At 47.4% G+C, this 19,836-nt stretch overlaps 1 protein-coding gene across 9 annotated transcripts in view; it reads right to left on the bottom strand.

Moving 5' to 3' along the window:
• Positions 1-19,836, bottom strand: part of Smarcal1 (SNF2 related chromatin remodeling annealing helicase 1) — a 45,538-nt gene that overhangs the window by 10,711 nt on the left and 14,991 nt on the right. For all 9 annotated transcript variants that reach the window (NM_001108222.1, NM_001437681.1, NM_001437680.1 and 6 more), the window contains 6 exon segments: positions 2,082-2,152; positions 5,487-5,702; positions 7,886-8,026; positions 15,531-15,596; positions 18,032-18,190; positions 19,434-19,584. In NM_001108222.1, the coding sequence (NP_001101692.1) occupies positions 2,082-2,152; positions 5,487-5,702; positions 7,886-8,026; positions 15,531-15,596; positions 18,032-18,190; positions 19,434-19,584 (804 nt within the window).

Raw genomic sequence — 19,836 nt, 5'->3', positions numbered from 1 at the left:
GCTCGATCACCCATTAATTTAACTTCTCTTTCCACTAGGTATGTTTGCTTGTTTTCAATGGTTTATTAATTTAATGCATCTGAGTGTTTGCCTACATGTATGTGTACACACATGCGTGCAGTGCCCACAAAGGCCAGAAAAGGGTGTCAGATCGACCCTCTGGAAATGGGGACTGTGAGGAGTCCCATGGTGCTAGGAGGGAATCTGGGTTCTCTGCAAGGACAGTGAGTGCTTCTAATCACTGCGCCATCATCTCTCCAGCCCCAACTGTGGTTTTTCCTAACTTCATACTGTTTTTATCTACAAACGTTAGGTCTGAAAGGCAGGGCCATTGCTAGGAACCTCCAGGGTAAGGAGTCACTCTGTCAGCTCTGTCCCCTTGGATTAAGTTGACCTGTGCAGGTAACTACTGCTCGCTTTTTGGGACACCAGAGCCTTCACCAGGCCATGCTCACCCTTTCTAGGGAAAGGGCTTGTCTAGGCAGAGTAGACAAGGCTCTCCTTGGGAAGGGCAGGTCTCAACAGAGTCTATGATAAAGGCAGGGCTACAAACACAAGCAGACTGTCCTGTAAACATCTAAGAATTATTTCCAAACAAAATGACATCTGACCAAAGTGTCAAATCAGACTTCAATTCGTAACCAGTGTATTAACAGGATCTAATTATCCTGAGAGACATAAAATTTGCCATGATATGAGTGGAAGTTTATTGCCACAGCACTGAAAAACCACAGAGTCACAAAACCAGCTTGGTCACCTCATAAAAACCCTCTGGCCTCAATTTTCCTAATGACCCTTTCCCCTCCAGGCCTGACACAGCTAACTGCTCTGCTCATTTCAAGTTTCTCTTGTCATTCCCAGAATGGACATGTTTGCCTGCTACAATGTAGTTGTCTGTTTCACTGAAAGACGCCCATTAAAAGGAAAACACACAGCAGCAAAAACAGAGAAGCAGCAGAGAGTAGAGGCAATCAGGTTTTTAGGATCCACAATCTAATTTTGACTCCTTAGATGCCTGTGACTTGGGGTCTTGCATGAGACTTAATTAGTATCAACACTCAGATTTCACAAAGAGGCTCCAGGTGTGAAATACATTGAGGTAAAAATTGTTTAGAATCAATACAGTGCTACACATTTATGGTGGGATTTGAGAAGGTATTTGTCAGGCACGGCCCAGGCTTATGAGGTAGCAAGAAGGTTCGACTTAAGCTTGGGATATGGTTCCGTGCAGGGCACTTGGATGTGTTTCCATGCAGTGTGCTTGCTCTGTACAGGGTTTTGGGTCTGAGCTCTGACGATGCAAAAAACAAACCCAAACCCAACACCAACCAGTCAACACATGAGAATGTGTTTAATGGTCACATTTAAAATTCTAGGGGAAATGAATAGTTGTGGACCTAATAACTGAAGAGAGGCACCCCACCGACCCTGGAGGGACTGAGGCAAAGGGCTGTCCCCTTGTCATCTGATACGCAGCAGAACATCAGAAATAGGTCCGCAGGGTCAATCAGAGACAGAGGATTGGCCAGAGCGTCTGGGAGGGAGTGAAAGCACCAAGCAGGTTACGGTCTCTATACACAGCTCGCGGTCTCACAGTCAGCACTACTCGCTCACATGAAATCCACTTTCACTGTGCGTGGACCGTGTGCTCTACTATCCCACCACACAACACGAGTGTCAAGCAATTAAAACTCAGGCAAAGTGCACATTGTCAAGATTGCCTCAAGTTTCAATGGCAGTGAGGGTGTGCATGTGTGTGCATGTATGAAGGCCAGGGGCAATGTCAGGCATCTTCCTTAGTCTTCCTAATGACCTCAGTCCAAAGGTCTCCTACTGAGCCTAGGATCACTGAGCAGGGCCAGCAAGCTGCAGGCATCAGTCTAGTCTGTCTGTCTCCCCACAGCTGGGATTACAGATCTGTGCCATGGCCTGGCTCTCTTTACAGGCGCTGGGATGCAAACTCGGGTCCTCATGCTTGGGTGGCAAGCTCTGCGCTCGCTGAGCCAGCTCTGTATCCCATCCCATAATCACTGCTTTTAAACATGCGCCACAGCAAAAGGGGACCCTCGGTGACTACTTACATGACACACGGGATTTTAGCTTCTGCTGTTCTGTTGAAGAAGACAAGGAGAGCTTCCTTCTGCTGCTGTTTCTGTGGAGAGAGAACAGGAGTTTAACAGCCCACTCTTGGTGCTCTGGAATAAGCTGTCCCAACTGGAGATTTCCTGAACTTTCCCCCATCTTAGCGACTACTCTATTCTAGCACATTTTTTTTTTTTTTTTTTTTTTTTCCGGAGCTGGGGACCGAACCCAGGGCCTTGCTAGGGCCTTGCTCCTGCTAGGCAAGCGCTCTACCACTGAGCTAAATCCCCAACCCCTATTCTAGCACATTTAAAAACTATTACTCATGTAATAGTTTCCAATTCTTATTTTAACAACTGCAATTCTTGTTTTAAAGTACATATATTAGGCTGGAGAGATGGCTCAATAGCAAATAACATTGGCTATTCTTCTATAGGACCTGGGTTCAATTCTCACCACTCAAGTGGTGGTTCATAGGCGCCTGTACCTCCAGTCTCAGGAAATCTCACACCCTCTCCTAGCCTCCACAGGCACAGGCTCACGGAGTACACAGGTATACATGCAGACAAATCCCTCATACATATAAAATAAAATAACGAGGGGTAGCAAGGATGGAGCCCTGGCTCAGCAGTTCAGAGTACTTGTGCAGGCAGAGGACCCCACTTCCAGTCCCAGCACACATCACAGCCATCCATAACTCAGGTTATAGTGTATCCAATATTCTCTTCTGATCCCTTTGGGCATCAAGTATGCACATGGTACACAGATACCCATATACACAAAACACGCATGCATAAAAATTTAAGAAAAAATCTAATAAGATTAAAAAAAACCTCATTTGCTTGTTGTATGTATTATATATATATATCTAGTTATATTTTACATATTTTATTTTATAACAGAAAGTTATAGGCAGATAAAATATTTTTTATATAGAATGCCCATATATAGGGTGTGTCCTTTGACTTGCACTTGTATGCTGTAGCATGTTATTGCCCCCATATACATGCATAATACCTTAACATACAAATGTTACATGCAAAAATATGTGAAATCGAAGATAATTACTTTAATAGAAGGGTAAAAAAGATAACAACACTACTTATATTATGGCCATGCAGGATTCGGTGAGACAAGTATGTTGTAACTCAGAAGTGAGGACTGCTATGCGGAAGGGCTCACCGCTCAGCGGAGCAGGGTAAAGTGAAGCACGAGGTGGCTTTAGTTGTTGCACTTCTAATAGAAACTGTTTCTCAGGAGCTCAAGTATCTGGGCTTGGAGCCTGACAGTGGGAGTCAGTAGCTGACACATAAATAAAGCACCACACCCAGAAGTCACAGTGCCACACACTATTCTACACAGCACACATCTACTGTATTATTGACACCACTGTATTTTCTCTTTCTGCAGAGCAGGGGATCAAACCCAGGAACCTGTCCGTGTTAAGCAAGTCCAGCACCGACCTCATCCTCAGCCACAATACATTTCAATGTGGGAGAAGTCAATAGTTTTATCCTTAAAAAGAAAAGAAAAAATTTCCCAAACCGAGTAGAAATCATAGTATCCATTAATGGTCTCAACTGGTTTCTAGCTATGGGCAAGGGATTTTTAAACAACTTGCATTCTTTGATTCTGAGTCCTAGACTCTTATTAAAATAGATACACTGGGGTTTTCAGATTTCTGTTCAGTGGACAGAGAGAGGTTTGACTGGATCGCCAAGTGACGAGGGAGAAGGGATGCTGTCCCTGGGGCTGCATGGACCTGCTTCGTTTTCTTGTTTCTCTGCTGATCAGAAGCAGCTTTAGATAAAGGACCCTTATAACCAGCTTTCCTCAGTGAGAGCAGCGTTCATTGTAACAGATTCTAATAAATGGCTGCTCTCCTTTTGCTTTACACACAAAGGTTAGAATAACGTCTTCTGGATGGAACGCTGTGAAAGAACAAAGAACCAGCCCCTGACAGACAGGCCAGTAGGGTACCTGCAGGCTGAGAGGTACCTGGGACTGAAACTAACAGTAACAAGGGGACTTCCTGCAAAGCCACAAGTCTCCTTAACTGACTAACTGGGCAAACATGGTTGGTTACTCATGGACTATGGGGTTTTGCAACTGGTGGGGCTTTGACTGTGATCACCCAGTCCCCTGCCGGCCACTGCTGCTTCTCCTTCCTGAATGAAGCTGAACACTGGTTTCCGTGAGGACTTCAGGGGCTGGACAGCAAATCAGGTGCTGGACTGAGAAGGGCTCTGGGCTCTCGGCTGGATGCTCTAGGAACTTTATCGCAGCTCAGACTTCACTTACGTCATTTCACAGTGAGACCCTGTCTGAAAGCAAGCTATGGGCTGGGGTGAGCTCAGTGGTAAAGCACATTCACCATGAGCAAGGCATCCTCCCCCACAACAGCAACAAAAAAGGGAAGATAATATGTAAGATTTACAAAGTTTCTACTTACTGAATTTTATTTGTAGAAATCAGAGGAAGACCACCAAAACTAAGTTTTAGTGACACAGAACCCTGTGATACCAAATTACAGCTTAGAGCACCACTGTTCTAGCTAGACATGGTCGCAAACACCTGCTACCTTAGCCGCCAAGAGGCAGAGGCAGGAGGGCTGTAAGTTGGAGACTGGGCTGGGCTACAAGCAAGACCTTGTGCCAAGAGAAAAACCAAACCACAGCACCACAACAAAAGAATGTGGTCCGCGCTGTCCACATCAGTGGAAAACTCTATGCAGGGACCTCTCCCTTTCTCTGGGCATTCTGGGTACATTACACGCAATTCAGCACCCACTAAATATGGAACCACAATCCACCAGGGCTTCCTCTTTCCTGCCCAATTTCTTCAAAGTTCCTGGTCAATCTTGCTTCTCCCTCCGTAAGCAACACTAAAAGCATCTCTCATTTTATCTCTGGTCATTTCGTGTCACGTTGGAGAGTCTGGAATCATAGCAGAGTCTGACTGCCTTTGTTTGGGGGACTATCAGGGGCCCAAATGTAAAAATTATAAATGGCTGTGTATTTTTTTGTTAGTCAAGATTATAAGGCTTTTATCTGTAAAGGCAGAAATAGAGCGGATATAGAGTTCTCCATAGCCTGACACCGAATAAGAGCATGGACTAAAAGCAGCCAGCAGAGCGTTGTGTGCTGTTCTAAGGTAAAAGGCAGGAGAGCTGCACTCAAGCTCAGCTTTGTGAGCCTTTGACTCTGAATACCGATCCCGGCTTAAGACAACCCGAGATACCCAGCGCAAGCCGACACCGGCACTCTCACACGCTCAGATCTTCTAGCTCAGGGAGGCAGAAGAGACAACAGCAAGCCAGGTGCAGAGAACTCCACACCACAGACACAGAGCAGCTTTCAGGAGGACAGCATGGCTGTGCCCGCCCACTCACGGCCCACACTCACAGTTTTGTCCTTGGTCATTTCTTTGGCTGCTGCATCCAGGGCTGCCTTAGCCCTGGTGCTGATCCGACCAGGGTTGACCACCACCATCTTGCGTTGCTTGGCTGGAAGCTGGGAAAGGACATCAGATTTGAGCCGCCGCAGCATGACTGCCTCCTCCAGCAGCAGCTTCAGCTCACCCAGGTTGGAGGAGCCCGAGTAGTCCCAGCCCCAAGGGAGCTGAAGAGAAAAGAGGAGATGTCTGTTAGCCTGGGAGCTCCAGACGGCATAGCTGAAACCAGAGCAAAGTTTTGGGATGCCTAGGTTATCCCTCAAAGCATGGTCCTTTTCTCTCTCAGAGAGTTAGGGAAAAGCCCTGGCTGGGTATAGCTGAGTGGCAGTACAGCAGTCGCCTGGCATTGTAAGGCCTTGGGTTTGAACCCACCACAGCAATCTTCAATCAATCATCAATTAATCAATCACATCCTACCTTCCCTAGCAATCTTAGAAATAGGACTGATTTCTACGTAGAACCCATGGAGCACGAGGCCTCTTCTGCTCTGCAGTCACAGCTCAGTGTCTTCCTACCATGAGCCACCAGGTGAGGAGCTGGGCTTGCTCACTTCAGAGGAGTCGGAGGGCGGAGAGCAATGCTGGAGACAGGGTAAGGGTCTGCTAGACCGAGGGGATGGTCACGGGAGAGAGATAAACTGGCCCAGTGCTCACCCTTCCTCCCTTCCTTCCTCCCCTCCTTCCTTCCTCCCTTCTTTTCTTCCTTCCTTCCTTCCTTTCTTCCTTCCTTCCTCCCTCCGTCCCTTTCGACAGCCACTAGTTACTAGAGGAGTTTGGCACAGGCTGCTTTCTCTAGTGAGGGCTCTCAGTGCATAAATCTAGGGGGTGGGGAAACAGCTTGCCCTCTAGGATGTACTTTAAAACAATCTTGTGAAGGCATGCAAGTATCATAATTAATTTGGATAGCTTTCCCCCAAGTTTAATATTCTTTTTTCATTTCTTTTCTTTTTTTGGAGCTGGGGACCAAACCCAGGGCTTTGCGCTTGCTAGGCAAGCGCTCTACCACTGAGCTAAATCCCCAACCCCCCAAGTTTAATATTCTTACTCTTAATCTTATAGGTTAACATTGAATAACACCAACAATTTTAACCTGGAATAATCGCATTCTAACGAGGTCTCAAGCAGTAGCTGGGTGGTAAGGAGGGTATAAAGAAAACACAGACACTGTCTATGCCTGCAACTGAGGTGAGGAAAGTCGAGTGGGAAGGAAAGTAAGCCGGACTTGAGGACAGTGCCTTAGGGTGTCAGACACTGGAGATGGAGGACAGGACAATCAAATTTGAGGATGGTACCTCAGAGTGTCAGACACTGGGGACGGAGGATGGGACCATCAGAGTCAGAATAATGAACCCCACCTTCAGTCCTCCCAGTTCATCTACAGACTAGCTCGTTGAGGGAGGAGTCCTGCTCAGAAAGCAGGTCATTTGCAGACAGGGCTGAGGTAAGCATCATTCAAAAAGGAATAAACAATCTACTCTGGAAACAATCACGAGGAGTGAGCTGCTAGCTGTGTTAATGAAATATGTGGCTTTTAAGCATTCAACAACCACCTAACAAAACAGTCTGCCATTAACCCTGCAAAGCACTGTAATTTACATTAGATGTACTTTGTGAGTAAATGGAAATGTTTCTTAATATCTAAAGGTTTCCTATTTTAAAAGTAGATTTAGAATGTGGGAAGCAATCGTGAATTCACATAGCAGGGATTCTCACTCACAGATTGCCATTTCGCCCAAGTATCAGTGTCTCTGAGGCAAATAGGGACTCGGTATATTTGCTATTTAATCTTAAAACAAATTCCTAAGGTCTGAGTTGGCAAGGGTTTACAAACGGTGATAATGACTGCATAGCATTTCTGCTTCAGTACTCTAGGCCATCCTTGGAGAGCTGAAGTTGTGCAGACGGCAGGCTTGGAGTCATAACCTGAGGGTTGGTTTGCAGATCAGGGACAACTGTCCCCTGGGAGTTACTACTCATGAGCACAAGCTCACAGACTAGCCCCTCCCAAGACAGCTTGTAATCTTGCTTCATTCTAGCACTCCAAGGTTCTCTGAGGTCAGCCTGCCGTCTTGCTCCGTTCTATGTGCTCCAAGGTTCTCTCATTATTTCATCTGCTTTCTTGGCCCTGCCTATGCTGGTCCCTCTAACCTGCCTCAGTGCCTTTTCTGGAGCTGCTTCTGGCTTGGGTTTTCCTTCTGCAGCCCCAGCTGAGCCTTGCTCAGGACCTGTGAGCTGGACGCAGACAGCACCACTCAGAGCCCTTCACATCTGCGGAGTAACTCCTGGGACCTTCCCTAAGAGAAAAGTGTCAACGTGAGGGTAAGGGGGCATAGAGACAGGAGGATGAATACCCGCTTGGCATCACAGTAGCGCAGTCCGAAAGCATGAAACTGAGGGAAGAAGGTTGGCTTGACAGCAATGATCTGTGTGTAGAGCTCTGCAGGCCTCGACATGGCAGGTGTGCCCGACAGCAGGATCACCCTCTTGGCAACCTAAAGACAAAACAGCCAAAGATGTTCTCAACACCGTGGGGGGAAAGGGACTTCTATTCCTGTGAGGGATTCCCTAATACGAAATATCAAAAGTGCCACAATGAGGTGGGAACTGGGTGTCCCTACCTCCACCCCAGGAACAGCAAAATCCCCAAGGCTGCAGCGGCTCCACCTTCTACTCTCTGGGCTCTCACTGCTGTTCTCAACTTTATATATTTATTTTTCTGAGTGTGAGCATAAGGTCTCGCCAGTGGACACCAGACGGTCACTGGACTCGCTGCAGCTGCAGCTACAGATAACTGTGGACAGACAAGTGGGAACAAATGCACTTCTTTGGGAACAGCAGCAAGCATTCTTCTCTACTGTCCAGCCCGCTCTCACCTTTAAACATGTCAGATCTTTCCTTTACCAAAGATGGTGAAGACAAGCCTCACTCTAGAACCGAGTGGTCTTTAAATCAAGGCACTCTAGCTAAAGAAGACAACATGTGTTGCAAAAATCAGTCTGCTGATATGAGCAGTTAGGTGTCAACTGCCATTCCTCAGTCCACCTAGCTGCTGTCACAGCACTTCCCCTCCTGAACTCCCTGGACCACTCTCGCTAGCCCCCTGAGATTGTGAAGGCTGCTCCTGGTTGCCGATGTGACTACATCTGGAATTAACTAAAACCCAAATGGTTGGGCACACCTATGAGGGATTTTTTTTTTCTTAAAATCAATCATTTGAAGTGGGAGAACCCACTTTTAATCCAGATCTTTGAGATCTACTAATCTGGGCTACCCTTTCTGCTTGTAGCATCCATAAAGAAGATAGAAGGAGGAAGCTTCCTCTCTCTTTGCCTGCTTGCCCTTACTTTCTCTAGCAAGTCCATTCCTTCAGTGGCGTTACAGCCTACTTTTCCGGGATTCTGGGGTGTACTGAACAGCAGCTGAGACATCCAGCCTCATGGACTGAACAACTACTGGATTCTTGGACCTTCCGTTGGAACACAGCCATTGTTGGACTAGCCGAGCCACAGCCTGTAAGCCACTCTAATAAATCCCCACCCCCCCACACGCACACACACACACAAACACACACACACACACACACACACACACACACACACACACACACACACGTTTCACTCTAAAATTCTGCTCCCCTACAGATCCCGGGCTGATACAGAGATTATGGTGGGCTTGTGCTCCTACTTACTCGCTGTAGCACTTTGCGTCTGGCACAAAGTAGGTAATCAATCAATGTACATTACATGCTGAGAAAAATTCAGAGGAAAGCTAGTTAGTGCTGCGGGGAACATGAAGTAAGCACAAGGGATCCAGCTTTGGAGCAGAGCAGAGGAGAGATCAATAGGCCTGAATTTCCTGCAGATTTCTGAAATTCAAGTTAAATTTACCATAAAGACTCTGTTAGTACCAAGAGGAAATGACAGTGACAGTCTGTGTAGAAGCTTCTATCTAGTGTTTTACGTGTGTGTGTGTGTGTGTGTGTGTGTGTGTATGTGTGTGTGTGTGTACACACGTTCATGTGTATACAGGTATACACATGTGTGATATGTGCATGGGGGCCGAGGTCCACGCCATGTGTTTTTGTCAATCACTGTACCTCATTTTTGGAGTCAGGGTCTTTATCCACCTGGCTAAGCTGGCTGGCCCATGGGCTTTAGCAACCTGCCTGACTCTGCTCAAACCCAGTGCGAGGGATCCAGATTCAAGTCTCCACGCTGGGGCAGGAGGCATTTGACTCACTGTTTTTGTTTTGTTTTGTTTTTAATTTTTATTAGGGAAAAAAGTCTTCACTAACATCACTTCATTTCAAGACTCAAGCTCATTTCGTAATTACTGAGGACTTTAGATGATGAGACCCAGCTCCGCTGACCAAGCAGCCTGGGTGTGCAGCGGCCTGCTCGGCAGGGGGCAGGAGGGAACTAAACAGCTGGAGAACCAATGGGGAAGACTGGGGATCTCTACTTCCCTGACTCAGGCCTGACAGAGGCCATCACACCCAGATCACACACCTCTTAGAGGGTGGGAAAGAGTGGATCAAGAGGAGACTGTAGCATCACGTCTGCGAGGTGAAATTCACGCAGCTTTGGAAGAGACTCCACAGTGGAGCTCGGCTGCCTGGAAACCGATTGTTAACCTTGAGTTAATGGCAGGAATACAAGGCAGCCACATGAACTGGATGTCCAAAGGGAAGAAGGTAGTAAAGTGGAGAGGTTGACTCCTAAAGACAATAAGAGTGTAACCATGGGAAGAAAGAGGAGCCCTCATAAATATGCAATACATATAATTCTCGAAATGCACTTCTGCCCTCGCAGTCCTGCCCATGCCTACTCCCACTCTGATTGCAGAGCTGTGAATGTCTCCGGCTGTGATTTTCCTTAGTTCAATTTCTGAGGCCTATAATTTCCTGCCCAGTTTAAGGCAGGCTCATTGATAGAACAATGGGCATCCTGAATGACGTCTGTAGCATCTCTGTGGCTTTAGTCTACCCCAGGAAAGTAGCAGCAGAACAAAAAAACAAAAAACAAAGGTGGAGATGAAAAGTTTCATGAACAGGAGAAACCCGCCATCATCCTGAACCCACTCCCAGGGCAGCTGTGTCTGCCTAGGATGGAGCCTGGGCCAAGCTAGGGTGAGCCAACAGTGAGTTCTCTCATGCACTTCCCAGGCTGGACCGTGGGAGAAGGATAGAGGGGATGAAAAGCAGAGGCTTTTTGCAGGGGTTGCTTTTTTAACCCTGCACCCCTTCTGTGCCCCAAGAAAAGACAGTTACTTCAGTGTTGTACATAAAAACCTCTGTTTGGGTTTGAATCCAAAGAGAAGAGAGGATACCCAACTTGGCAGACTTATACAACGGCATGCTACGTGCAAGAATGAGGTGGTTCTTTGGAATGACATAGCATGATTTTCAAGATGCACAATCCAGGGGAATTGATAGATATAAAGCCGTGGTTGTTATAAAATGAGGTGTGGGGAACGAATGAAGTCCCGAGTGAGTGTGCTTTGCAGACAGGAGCATGGCCATGCCAAGGATCGCGGTGCCACACACACCAAGGGCAAAGCCTTCTCTGGCTTAGGCTCAGGGAAATGGGAGAGCTGTGCCCCTGTCCAAGTGCCATGTTAAGAATATTGGCCTTTAGCTAAAACCAGTGTGGCAGAAACCATTAATCATCCATGCTTCCTCCAAATGCCTGCAATCTGAGAATGCTCCCTCCAGAGATGTCCTACTGAGGAGTCAGCCCCCCTCCTCCTGCAGCTGCTTCCTCATTCAGTGGTGTATAATAGATGCACTGAGTCTGCGGGCTGCTAGCGTGCACCCACCCAATCACAGCTTTTCAGTAGGAATGTCTGCGAGCCTTCGCTCTCAACAACGGCATAGGTCAGCGCCAAAGCTGGACAGGTTGGAGCAGCTGGATATGGTGGCGCACAGCTGTGATCTAGGCACTCGGGAGGCAGAGGCAAAAAAACGAGGAGTTCAAGGCCAGCCTGGGCTACACAATGCTCTGTCTCAGAAAGGAAGGAAGAAGAAACAGTGACAAAGCAGGAGCTGTGGAACACTCTACAGAGAAGAAAGCACACACTTCGACTTTCTTACAGAAGTAAGCATGAATCTGATGGCTGTTAGGTATCCCTGAGGGACAGGAAAGAGGAAAGATCCAAAGATGGGAGAAAAAGACAAGTTTTGTTTTCTAAACTGTAGTGTATTTTTTGTAAACGTAATCATCTATTATTTAAAAAGAAAAGAAAACAAGCACAAAAAGCCCCAGATATTTAGCTGACTTCTCATTTAGCCAATTATTGTAGTGGGGACTGGTGTCCTATACCTGTGCCTGGAAGATATAGGCAGGAAGATCAGGAGTCCAAGGCCACTCCTGGCCTCTGATACACAAGACTCTGCCAAAGACAAAACCAACAAACAACAAAACTACACTCAGGAAAAGGGAAACATTCACTGGGGAAGACGCTGGGATGTTGGTGGCTTTCCTCCTTAAAAGTGGAGGTGGAGCTGGAGAGAAGGCTCAGTGGTTAAGAGCACTGGCTGCTCGTCCAAAAAATCTGGGTTTGAGTCCAGCAACCACACGGTAGTGCTCAACCTAGTCCAAGGGACTCTGACGCCATCTTCTAATCTGATGCCATCTTTTGGCCCCCATGGGTACCAGACAGGAGAGCGATGCAGAGCCACACGTGTAAGCAAAACACCCAGACACACAAAATACAACCTAAAACTAAAGATAAATAAATTTTGCTATTTGACTCAGCATCCAAACATTTAATGTAAACAACTAAACAAAACCCACTCTACATGTTGAAGAGGAATTCGAATCACCATTTGGAGGAAAAGAGCCACCACTTAGACGACACACGAGGGAACAGTGACACTTGGTCAGAAGGAAACTGACCCAGTAGTTCTGCTTGTAGGGACCAATCCAGCAAGAACACATTATAACAGGATGTTCATTTACACGAAGAACTATTTCTAACAGCCAACTGCCTGCTGATGGAGGTTAATCATTCGAGATGATCTTGCCCCATTACTGACCTGTTAGAAAAAGTGGTTTCAGGAGATTTTAACTTTGCTCCTCGATTGTTTTCTATCTTGCCTATTTTTACAAATTTATATATAAAAATAGAGTCATTTTTTCTTGGTATTAGTTTTGTAGGCACAGTACTGTGGGGAAGAAAGAAAGAAGGCTTATTCCTAGGGACAGTGACACCAGTTTCTTATGACACTGACTACTGTCACCATGCACAGAAGCTATGTCTTTAGGCTGAAGATGTAGCTCAGTTGGTGCCAGTCTAACATACTCACACACACACACACACACACACACACACACACACACACACACACACACACACATGCATAATATACACATATATATACACATACATACAACCTTGCATTCAACCCTAACACTACATCAAAGCAAATAGGTATTGTGGTATATATCTGAAATGCTAGAACTCTGGAGGCAGAGGCCGGAGGATCAAAAGTTCAAGGCCAGCCTCAACTGCATAGCAAGTTTGAAGCCAAACAGCTGGGTGTGGTAGGAACTTGCCTGGTTCAGCGCTGGAGAGGTGAGGCAGGGGGATCAAGAACACAAGAACATACAGAGTTGGAGGACAACCTGTGATTCTGTTTCAATCAAATAACAACAACAACAACAAAAAAAGAAAACAAAACAAACAAACAAACAAAAAACCCTGCTCTCATTCCACCATCTGCTTGTATACTAAAATCTAATTGCCTCTTGATGCATTTGCTGAAAATATCTGGTATTGAGGACTGAACCCAGGCCAAGAATATATTCCCAAGACCCTGCGTATTCCTAAGGAAAAATCAAGGGCCATTGTCTTATTTCAAAAGCATCTAGATTCAGTTCTTAGGGATTTGAGATCACTGCTTCTTTATGGGGGTTAACGGGCTAGGATGCGGGTCAGGAGCGACTCGTTCTCTACAGGCTGCGACAGGGAGTAACAACTGGAGGTCAGCTCAGCTGTCACACTCAGGAGGTGACAGTGCTGGGAGAGGCCAAGAACACTGCTAAATATCCCAGCATGCACGCCTCTGCCCCACAGCATGGGTAGCAGGGCTGGATCTGAGGATACAGCAGAGAAGAGAAGGGTGCTAACAGACTGGCACAGGGAAGCCCTCACTCCTCCCCCGCCCCACCCCGCCGGTTCACTACAAAGCACTAGGGGGAGTCAGTGTTTCAGAAGAGCTCAAGACACCTTCATGAATAGCAGCCATATTCACTCAGTCCTACTCTGCAGATGCAAAGTACCATCTAGTAGTTAGCAGTTTAAAGTCATTTTTAGAACATCACCCTGAAACAGACCCACGGTATTAAAGATGTGTAAGCTGCTTCCGGAAGTCTGGCCACAGACACTCATTTCAGACCCCACTGTGAGGCCCCATGTGCCAACCCAGGCAACAAAACCAAAGTGGCTGCTAACAAGATGTCATATCAGAACTTAAATACATGATTACTCTACTGTTCAATTTCTTTTGTCTAAACAACCAGAGGTAGAGATTTCATTGTGCTGACGCCGTAATACTGGAACCATGGTACCAAGATGTATTAATATTTTTCTAAGGACAGCATATTAAAGTTTTCCCCTAGACAGGTCACCGCCCTGGGATGATATTTCATTTACGTGTGGCCAGAAGTGGATACTGATATATAGAAGTTTATAATGGAGTCAAGCATTAAGTTAAAGACTTATATTTTTGATCTGGAGCATATAACATAACCTTGACTTATGGCTACTTTAAAAATTTTAAACCTTGAAATTACTTCTTAGACAGTTGTGGAAAGGTGGGAAAATTAATTTTCAGACGGTGAACTTGGCTAGCATTTAGTGCATCTGCTTTCCTTGGTTCACATAAAAACAAAAGCTTGCTTTAGGCAGTACATGCTGTGGTTTTATTTTTGTTTGTTTGTTTACATATTTAAGACAGAGTCTCTATGTAGGTGTCCTGGGACTACGTGGATCTGCCTGGCATTTGCCTCCCAAGTGCTGATAGTGAAGGTATGAACCACAAGCCTCAGCTAGTGCTGTGGTTTCCAAAGCTCGCACACAACCCAGGCTGTTTAAACAGAATGCTCTGCTTGCTCAGTCCACGCCAAGTAGCCGTTCTCCCAGAGTCATCTGTGAGTGGCGTCTCACTTGCCATTAGAAAGCGCTGTTGTGGGGCTGGGGATTTAGCTCAGTGGTAGAGCGCTTGCCTAGGAAGCGCAAGGCCCTGGGTTCGGTCCCCAGCTCCGAAAAAAAGAACCAAAAAAAAAAAAAAGAAAGCAAGCAAGCGCTGCTGCTGTTCCCCTACTTCCTAACCTTGGGGGGGGGGGTGGCATTTGGGGGCTTATCTCTGAGGAGTATGGCATAGAACACAGGAAACGACAAGGACAGGACTGCATCAGAACGTGTATGGAGAAAGACTTGACCCTGCTCTCAGGCCTCCTGTTGCCTGCTCAGAAGCAGAACACACAGCGGCAGTCTGTGTGTTCAGGAATAGGGAGGGGCAGGCCTGAGAACAGAAGGGAGAAAAGCTGGCCTTCGGATTAACTGCAGCCCCTGGACAGTGTAAAAGGGATCCAGCAGCTTACCAGACAAGCCTCAGCTTTGCCTGAGGTTATTCTCTGACACCCATACCTGGCCTGGTTCCGCCCTTAGATAACACACCACGCCTTGACACCTTTGCCACTACAAGAGAAGCACTTTCTCCTGAGCTGTTTGGTTATAACTGTCACAGGCTTCTTGTGCTGGCAGAAGCCAAGGAGAAGACTTGGGGTCCCTTCCCATCTGAGTCTGGGACCCTCAGGAAGACCTGATTCGTGGCAGCATGTGAACAAGCACATAGCCCAAGGACAGACACTCAGTGTCAACACTGTGCCCTGCCCATAGCTCACTGGCCTGGCCACATCTGTTTGGCCAGCGTACCCCGAGCCTGAGCAAGAGTCGGGCTAAGGCCCCATGTCTCCTCTCGGCCACACTTACCTTTAGGATAGGCACAGCTGCTCGGCATCGGGCAGTCTTGATGTTTTTGAGGAAGTGCGATTCATCCTGCAACGAACAACCATGTGGGTGAACACGGGCAGTCCTTGATCTATGACGGCCCACTGACTGAAGTCTGGCTCGGTATCTGCCATGAGGATGCCTCGCTTGGCCTACTGCTGTTTAAGGAGATGGAGTAGTACACTGAGAAGGACCCAGACTCGGGCAGCTTCTTCACTGTACACTGGGTAAGTTATTATCTCTTTCTCTAGGGCAGTTTTCCACCTGGAAAGGTGGTTAGTTAATACTTGTCCCAATGTGCCCACTAGCCACGTAGGTGGATAAAGCCCCGAGAGCTGACTTGCCACCTTGTGGCAAACACCTCACAACTGGCCACTAGTCAGGTATGTGAAGACCCACTACGTGCTCTCGACTGGTGTCAAGCTCTGTGGTCTGGCACTGCTCTTGGCCTCTGCAGAGCAGCCACAATGGCAGATGAGATACACTGGCAGCAAACAGACAGTTATGCCACCACAGCCATGCACACAAAGCACTGTGGGAACTGAGAAACAAAAAACAGACTGATCCCTGTCCTCTGGGGGACCGTTGTGTCGAAAATATAGCATTTGATGGATTTACAGTTAACATTCTGTAAGTAAACAAACATAAAATTTGCCGTATTTTCTAAAGACAAAGGAATCAAGAGCATATTCCTTCCCAGGAGGCATAGTCCGGTTGCTTGCTGAATGACTCTGAGCCACTGAATGGCCTCTCTATGGTATCCGTTTCTCTACCCATAAAATAGATATAACACTATCAGATATAATGGATGTAAGTGTATCTGCTTGCTATGTCTAAATAAGCTAACACAGGGGCAGCCCTCAAAGCCATCCTGCCCCCTAACGAGTATCCCCTGTACCAGGGGCTACTAGTGACCCTCCCTCTGTCCCTGGAAGAATCTATAAGCTTCCAACTTGCTCCATCTCAGCAGTGGTTAAAAGGCAGGGAGGCTTCAAAGACACAGTGACAGAGTGAGGGGACTGCCCCCAGTTGTCAAGACAGCATCCCCCAGATGGCTGGGCTGCTACATTCATGATCCTGATTCATGATAAGTCCTCACAAAAGTCAAGAGAAAGACATTCATAGAGAGAAGTTGCAGAAATGTGTCAGGCATGAAAGGGAATTGGCCCTTTTAAGCTCAGGTTAAAAAAAACGAAACCCCTGCCAGAATAAACCATAGGCAGAGGCTCGAGACAAGAAGCCCCATCCGAAATGCATGCTTCTCAGAGCTGCCACTTTGTCCCTTGGTGCCGTGAAGCCAGGAGATGGCAGGCTGTTTGCTTCATCTGAGGACAAAGCAACACGAGTGGCAAGCGACTTGCCTCAATCTCAAAGCTGGCTAAGTGATGAGCCAGGGACGGAAACACACGAACTCTGAGGCCACGGAGTTTCAGCCAAGGGTTCTCCCACATGCTTGTTCTGAGGCTGTGGGAAAGGATGGATGTGCTACACTGTCAGGAGTGAATTAAGGGCAGTGCCGCTTGGGAGCACAGGTGAGAGCAGTGGCTCTATGTGGAACACCTAATGCAAGGGAATGGTCAGGAAAGACAGCCATCACTCCACATCCTGGAGCCACCATGACCATCCTGGGATATTTGTTCTAATATTCCAGTTCACTGGAATGCTGGCATCCTCTTAAACCACACATGAATTTGTGCCAAGCCCAACATGACTCCCCAACAGACACAGATTACCAAAATAGCTTTGATAAAATGCGTGTTCTCTTTGCATACACTAAGAACACAGGGTGGTTCTCATGTCCAGTATGCACTAAACATATCCTGGGGTCTGCAACCAGGTCTTCTCCCTCCCTGCTCTGAGCTCCTGCCGTGTTTGCATTTAGAACCACGTCTACATAGTCTATGCTGACAGCTGGCTGGCTACCAAGTCTTCCCAGATGGTCATGGAGTCTGAAGATGAAAAGGAAAGTCAGTGCCTGAAAAGCGGCACCATCAGATCTGGAGGAAGGTGACGACATCTTTAAAAACTGACTTTCTTTTAGCAGGGATAGGGGTGTGTCCTTATACCAGGCAGAAGAGAATTATTGACTGCTGAACTGTACGGCTCAGCCACACTGACATGGTGGTACCAGTGCAGGCGCACACCATTCCTGACACAGCCATAGTCCCTGCAACCCAGAATGGCCTGGTGCACACACTCTAACCTCCATCCCTAGTCTCCCGATGTGGGAGGGATGGACGAGAACCCTTTGAACAGACTCGTCCCACCTGTTTAAAACCTTCCTCAGGAAACTCTGGTACACAGGCATAAGAGCTGCTCAGGAAGGGAATTAAAAAATCATCCTCTATAAGAGAAAGGCAGCGAGTTCTAACACCCCTTTTCCCCCAAACCCAGAGAGGATCGAAAAGGCCACAACTTCCTAAATTTGTGGAGACCTTCAGTGTCTAAAGAGACAAATACTTCAGGGCTCTGCCGTTACTTACAATAATGACGACTTTGAAAGGGGTTTTTAGCTGCTTCTCCAACTTGCTCAGAAGGTCAAAGCTGACAATGTTGACCAAGCCAGCTGTTAGGCGGCCCTTCCCAGTCACCACCACGTTGATGTCCTCTGGGCTAAGTGATGGAAGCCATCGCAGAAAGGCCTGCAGGGGAGGGGACAGTGCGGTTAAACAGGCGGTGATTCTAGTCAACCCATCAACAGCACTGGGGGACGTGTTGGGGCAAGTTTACCATTCCCAGAAGACTTGGTCCCTCTCCACATCCTCCTGCATCTGGCACACTCTGGCCACCTCTACCTGCCTCTAGCCCACCCTCCCTTTTTACTTTCCTGTCAGGACTCTCTCCCATGAGCAGCCACTTCCCCCTCTGTGGTTCCCCCTCTGGGATCTCTAGATGATCCGGTTAGAGAAGAATGTAGTTCTTTCTAAGGACGGTGTGCTTGCTGAGCACGATGAAAACACTTATGTCGATATTTCCTCAAAGCCACCCACCGTCCTCCACGGTGGATCACTAGATAAACCAGGTGTGTGGGAGCCTTAGGAAGGCCAGGGTATCTCCACAGGGAGGCCCCAGCACTTAGGTGCCCCCTCCCCTGCTCAGGATTGCTATGTCCTGACATCACTTCTCTAGTCTTGGTCCTGGTTATAAGCAGCAATCTGATTCTTTCTGGACTTTCTGAGGGAAATCTAGTGCCTACAGATACATAGTGACACTTTCTACAGGTAGTGGCAGGATCCAGGCCTCACCAGTGGCAGGTTGGGGTGCATCCCCTGCACTGTGACTCTGAAACCTTAAGAAGAGCTCAATCCGTGATGAAACTGGACACACCAGCATCATAAGCCATAGGCTTGGAAATGAGCTGGGCCTTCCTTCACTGGATTTGCTTAAAGGGATTGAATTATTCAGTGTTCACATGAGGCCTCCATCTATTAGGTCATCCAAACATACTATGCACACCACTCTAGGGCAAACAAAACACTGAGAAGTCAGGAAGCTGCCTCCTTAGGAGGCAAAGCCTTGACCTTAGGACTTCTGCTTGTTTATCTGAAAAGTGGGTCTTTGAGTATTGTGTCCCAGGATTTGGAGAGACAAAGGAAATAAAGACATTGTAGGAATCCGGTGCAGGGTAGATAGAAAGTCTTATTTACAACAGCACGGAGGTACGGTATCTGATGAGGGGCTGGCAAGAGGTCTCTAAGCTAGCGACTGGCTTTCCTCCCTGTGGGAATAACATGATTCCTCGTCCTCAGGGACCAGCTTATTTTTCTGCTGGTCTTTGACCCACATCTAGACCTTTAACCATCCCAGGGCTTGCCTTGACATTATTATTCTGATGCTCTAGCCCTAAGGAGGCCCTTTCCCAATGATTCCCAAGCAAGAACTAACCTGCTCCCAGGTGAAGCGCACAGAGGAAGGCACAACCACCAGCAGTGGCCATTCCTTTCGGTAAAAAGCTGCTATGCAGATGGCTTGGATGGTCTTCCCTAGGCCCATGTCATCGGCAAGTAGCAGGCGGCCTCTTTTTGATATGGCAAAGCTGCACGCAGACAGACAGGGTAAGGTGGGTATCACTACATGGCGGCATCCTGTTCATCTTAGTTAACCTGCTACCCCACAACCCCACAACCCCACAGAGCTGAGGGCCCCCCTATGCTGGCTGCTGTACTGCCCAGAATGGGTCCTGCCTACAGCAAGACTTTTCCAGAAAGGCCAGGGCACGAGCCATTTAGGGGACAGAGTAAGGGGAGAGTGGGGGGCCGGATAGGAACAACGCAGACCGTCAGTACAC

Source organism: Rattus norvegicus, chromosome 9, assembly GCF_021556685.1.
Source record: "Rattus norvegicus strain SHRSP/BbbUtx chromosome 9, alternate assembly SHRSP_T2T, whole genome shotgun sequence".
Taxonomy (NCBI): Eukaryota; Metazoa; Chordata; class Mammalia; order Rodentia; family Muridae; genus Rattus; species Rattus norvegicus.
This window is presented reverse-complemented; position numbering and strand designations above follow the sequence as displayed.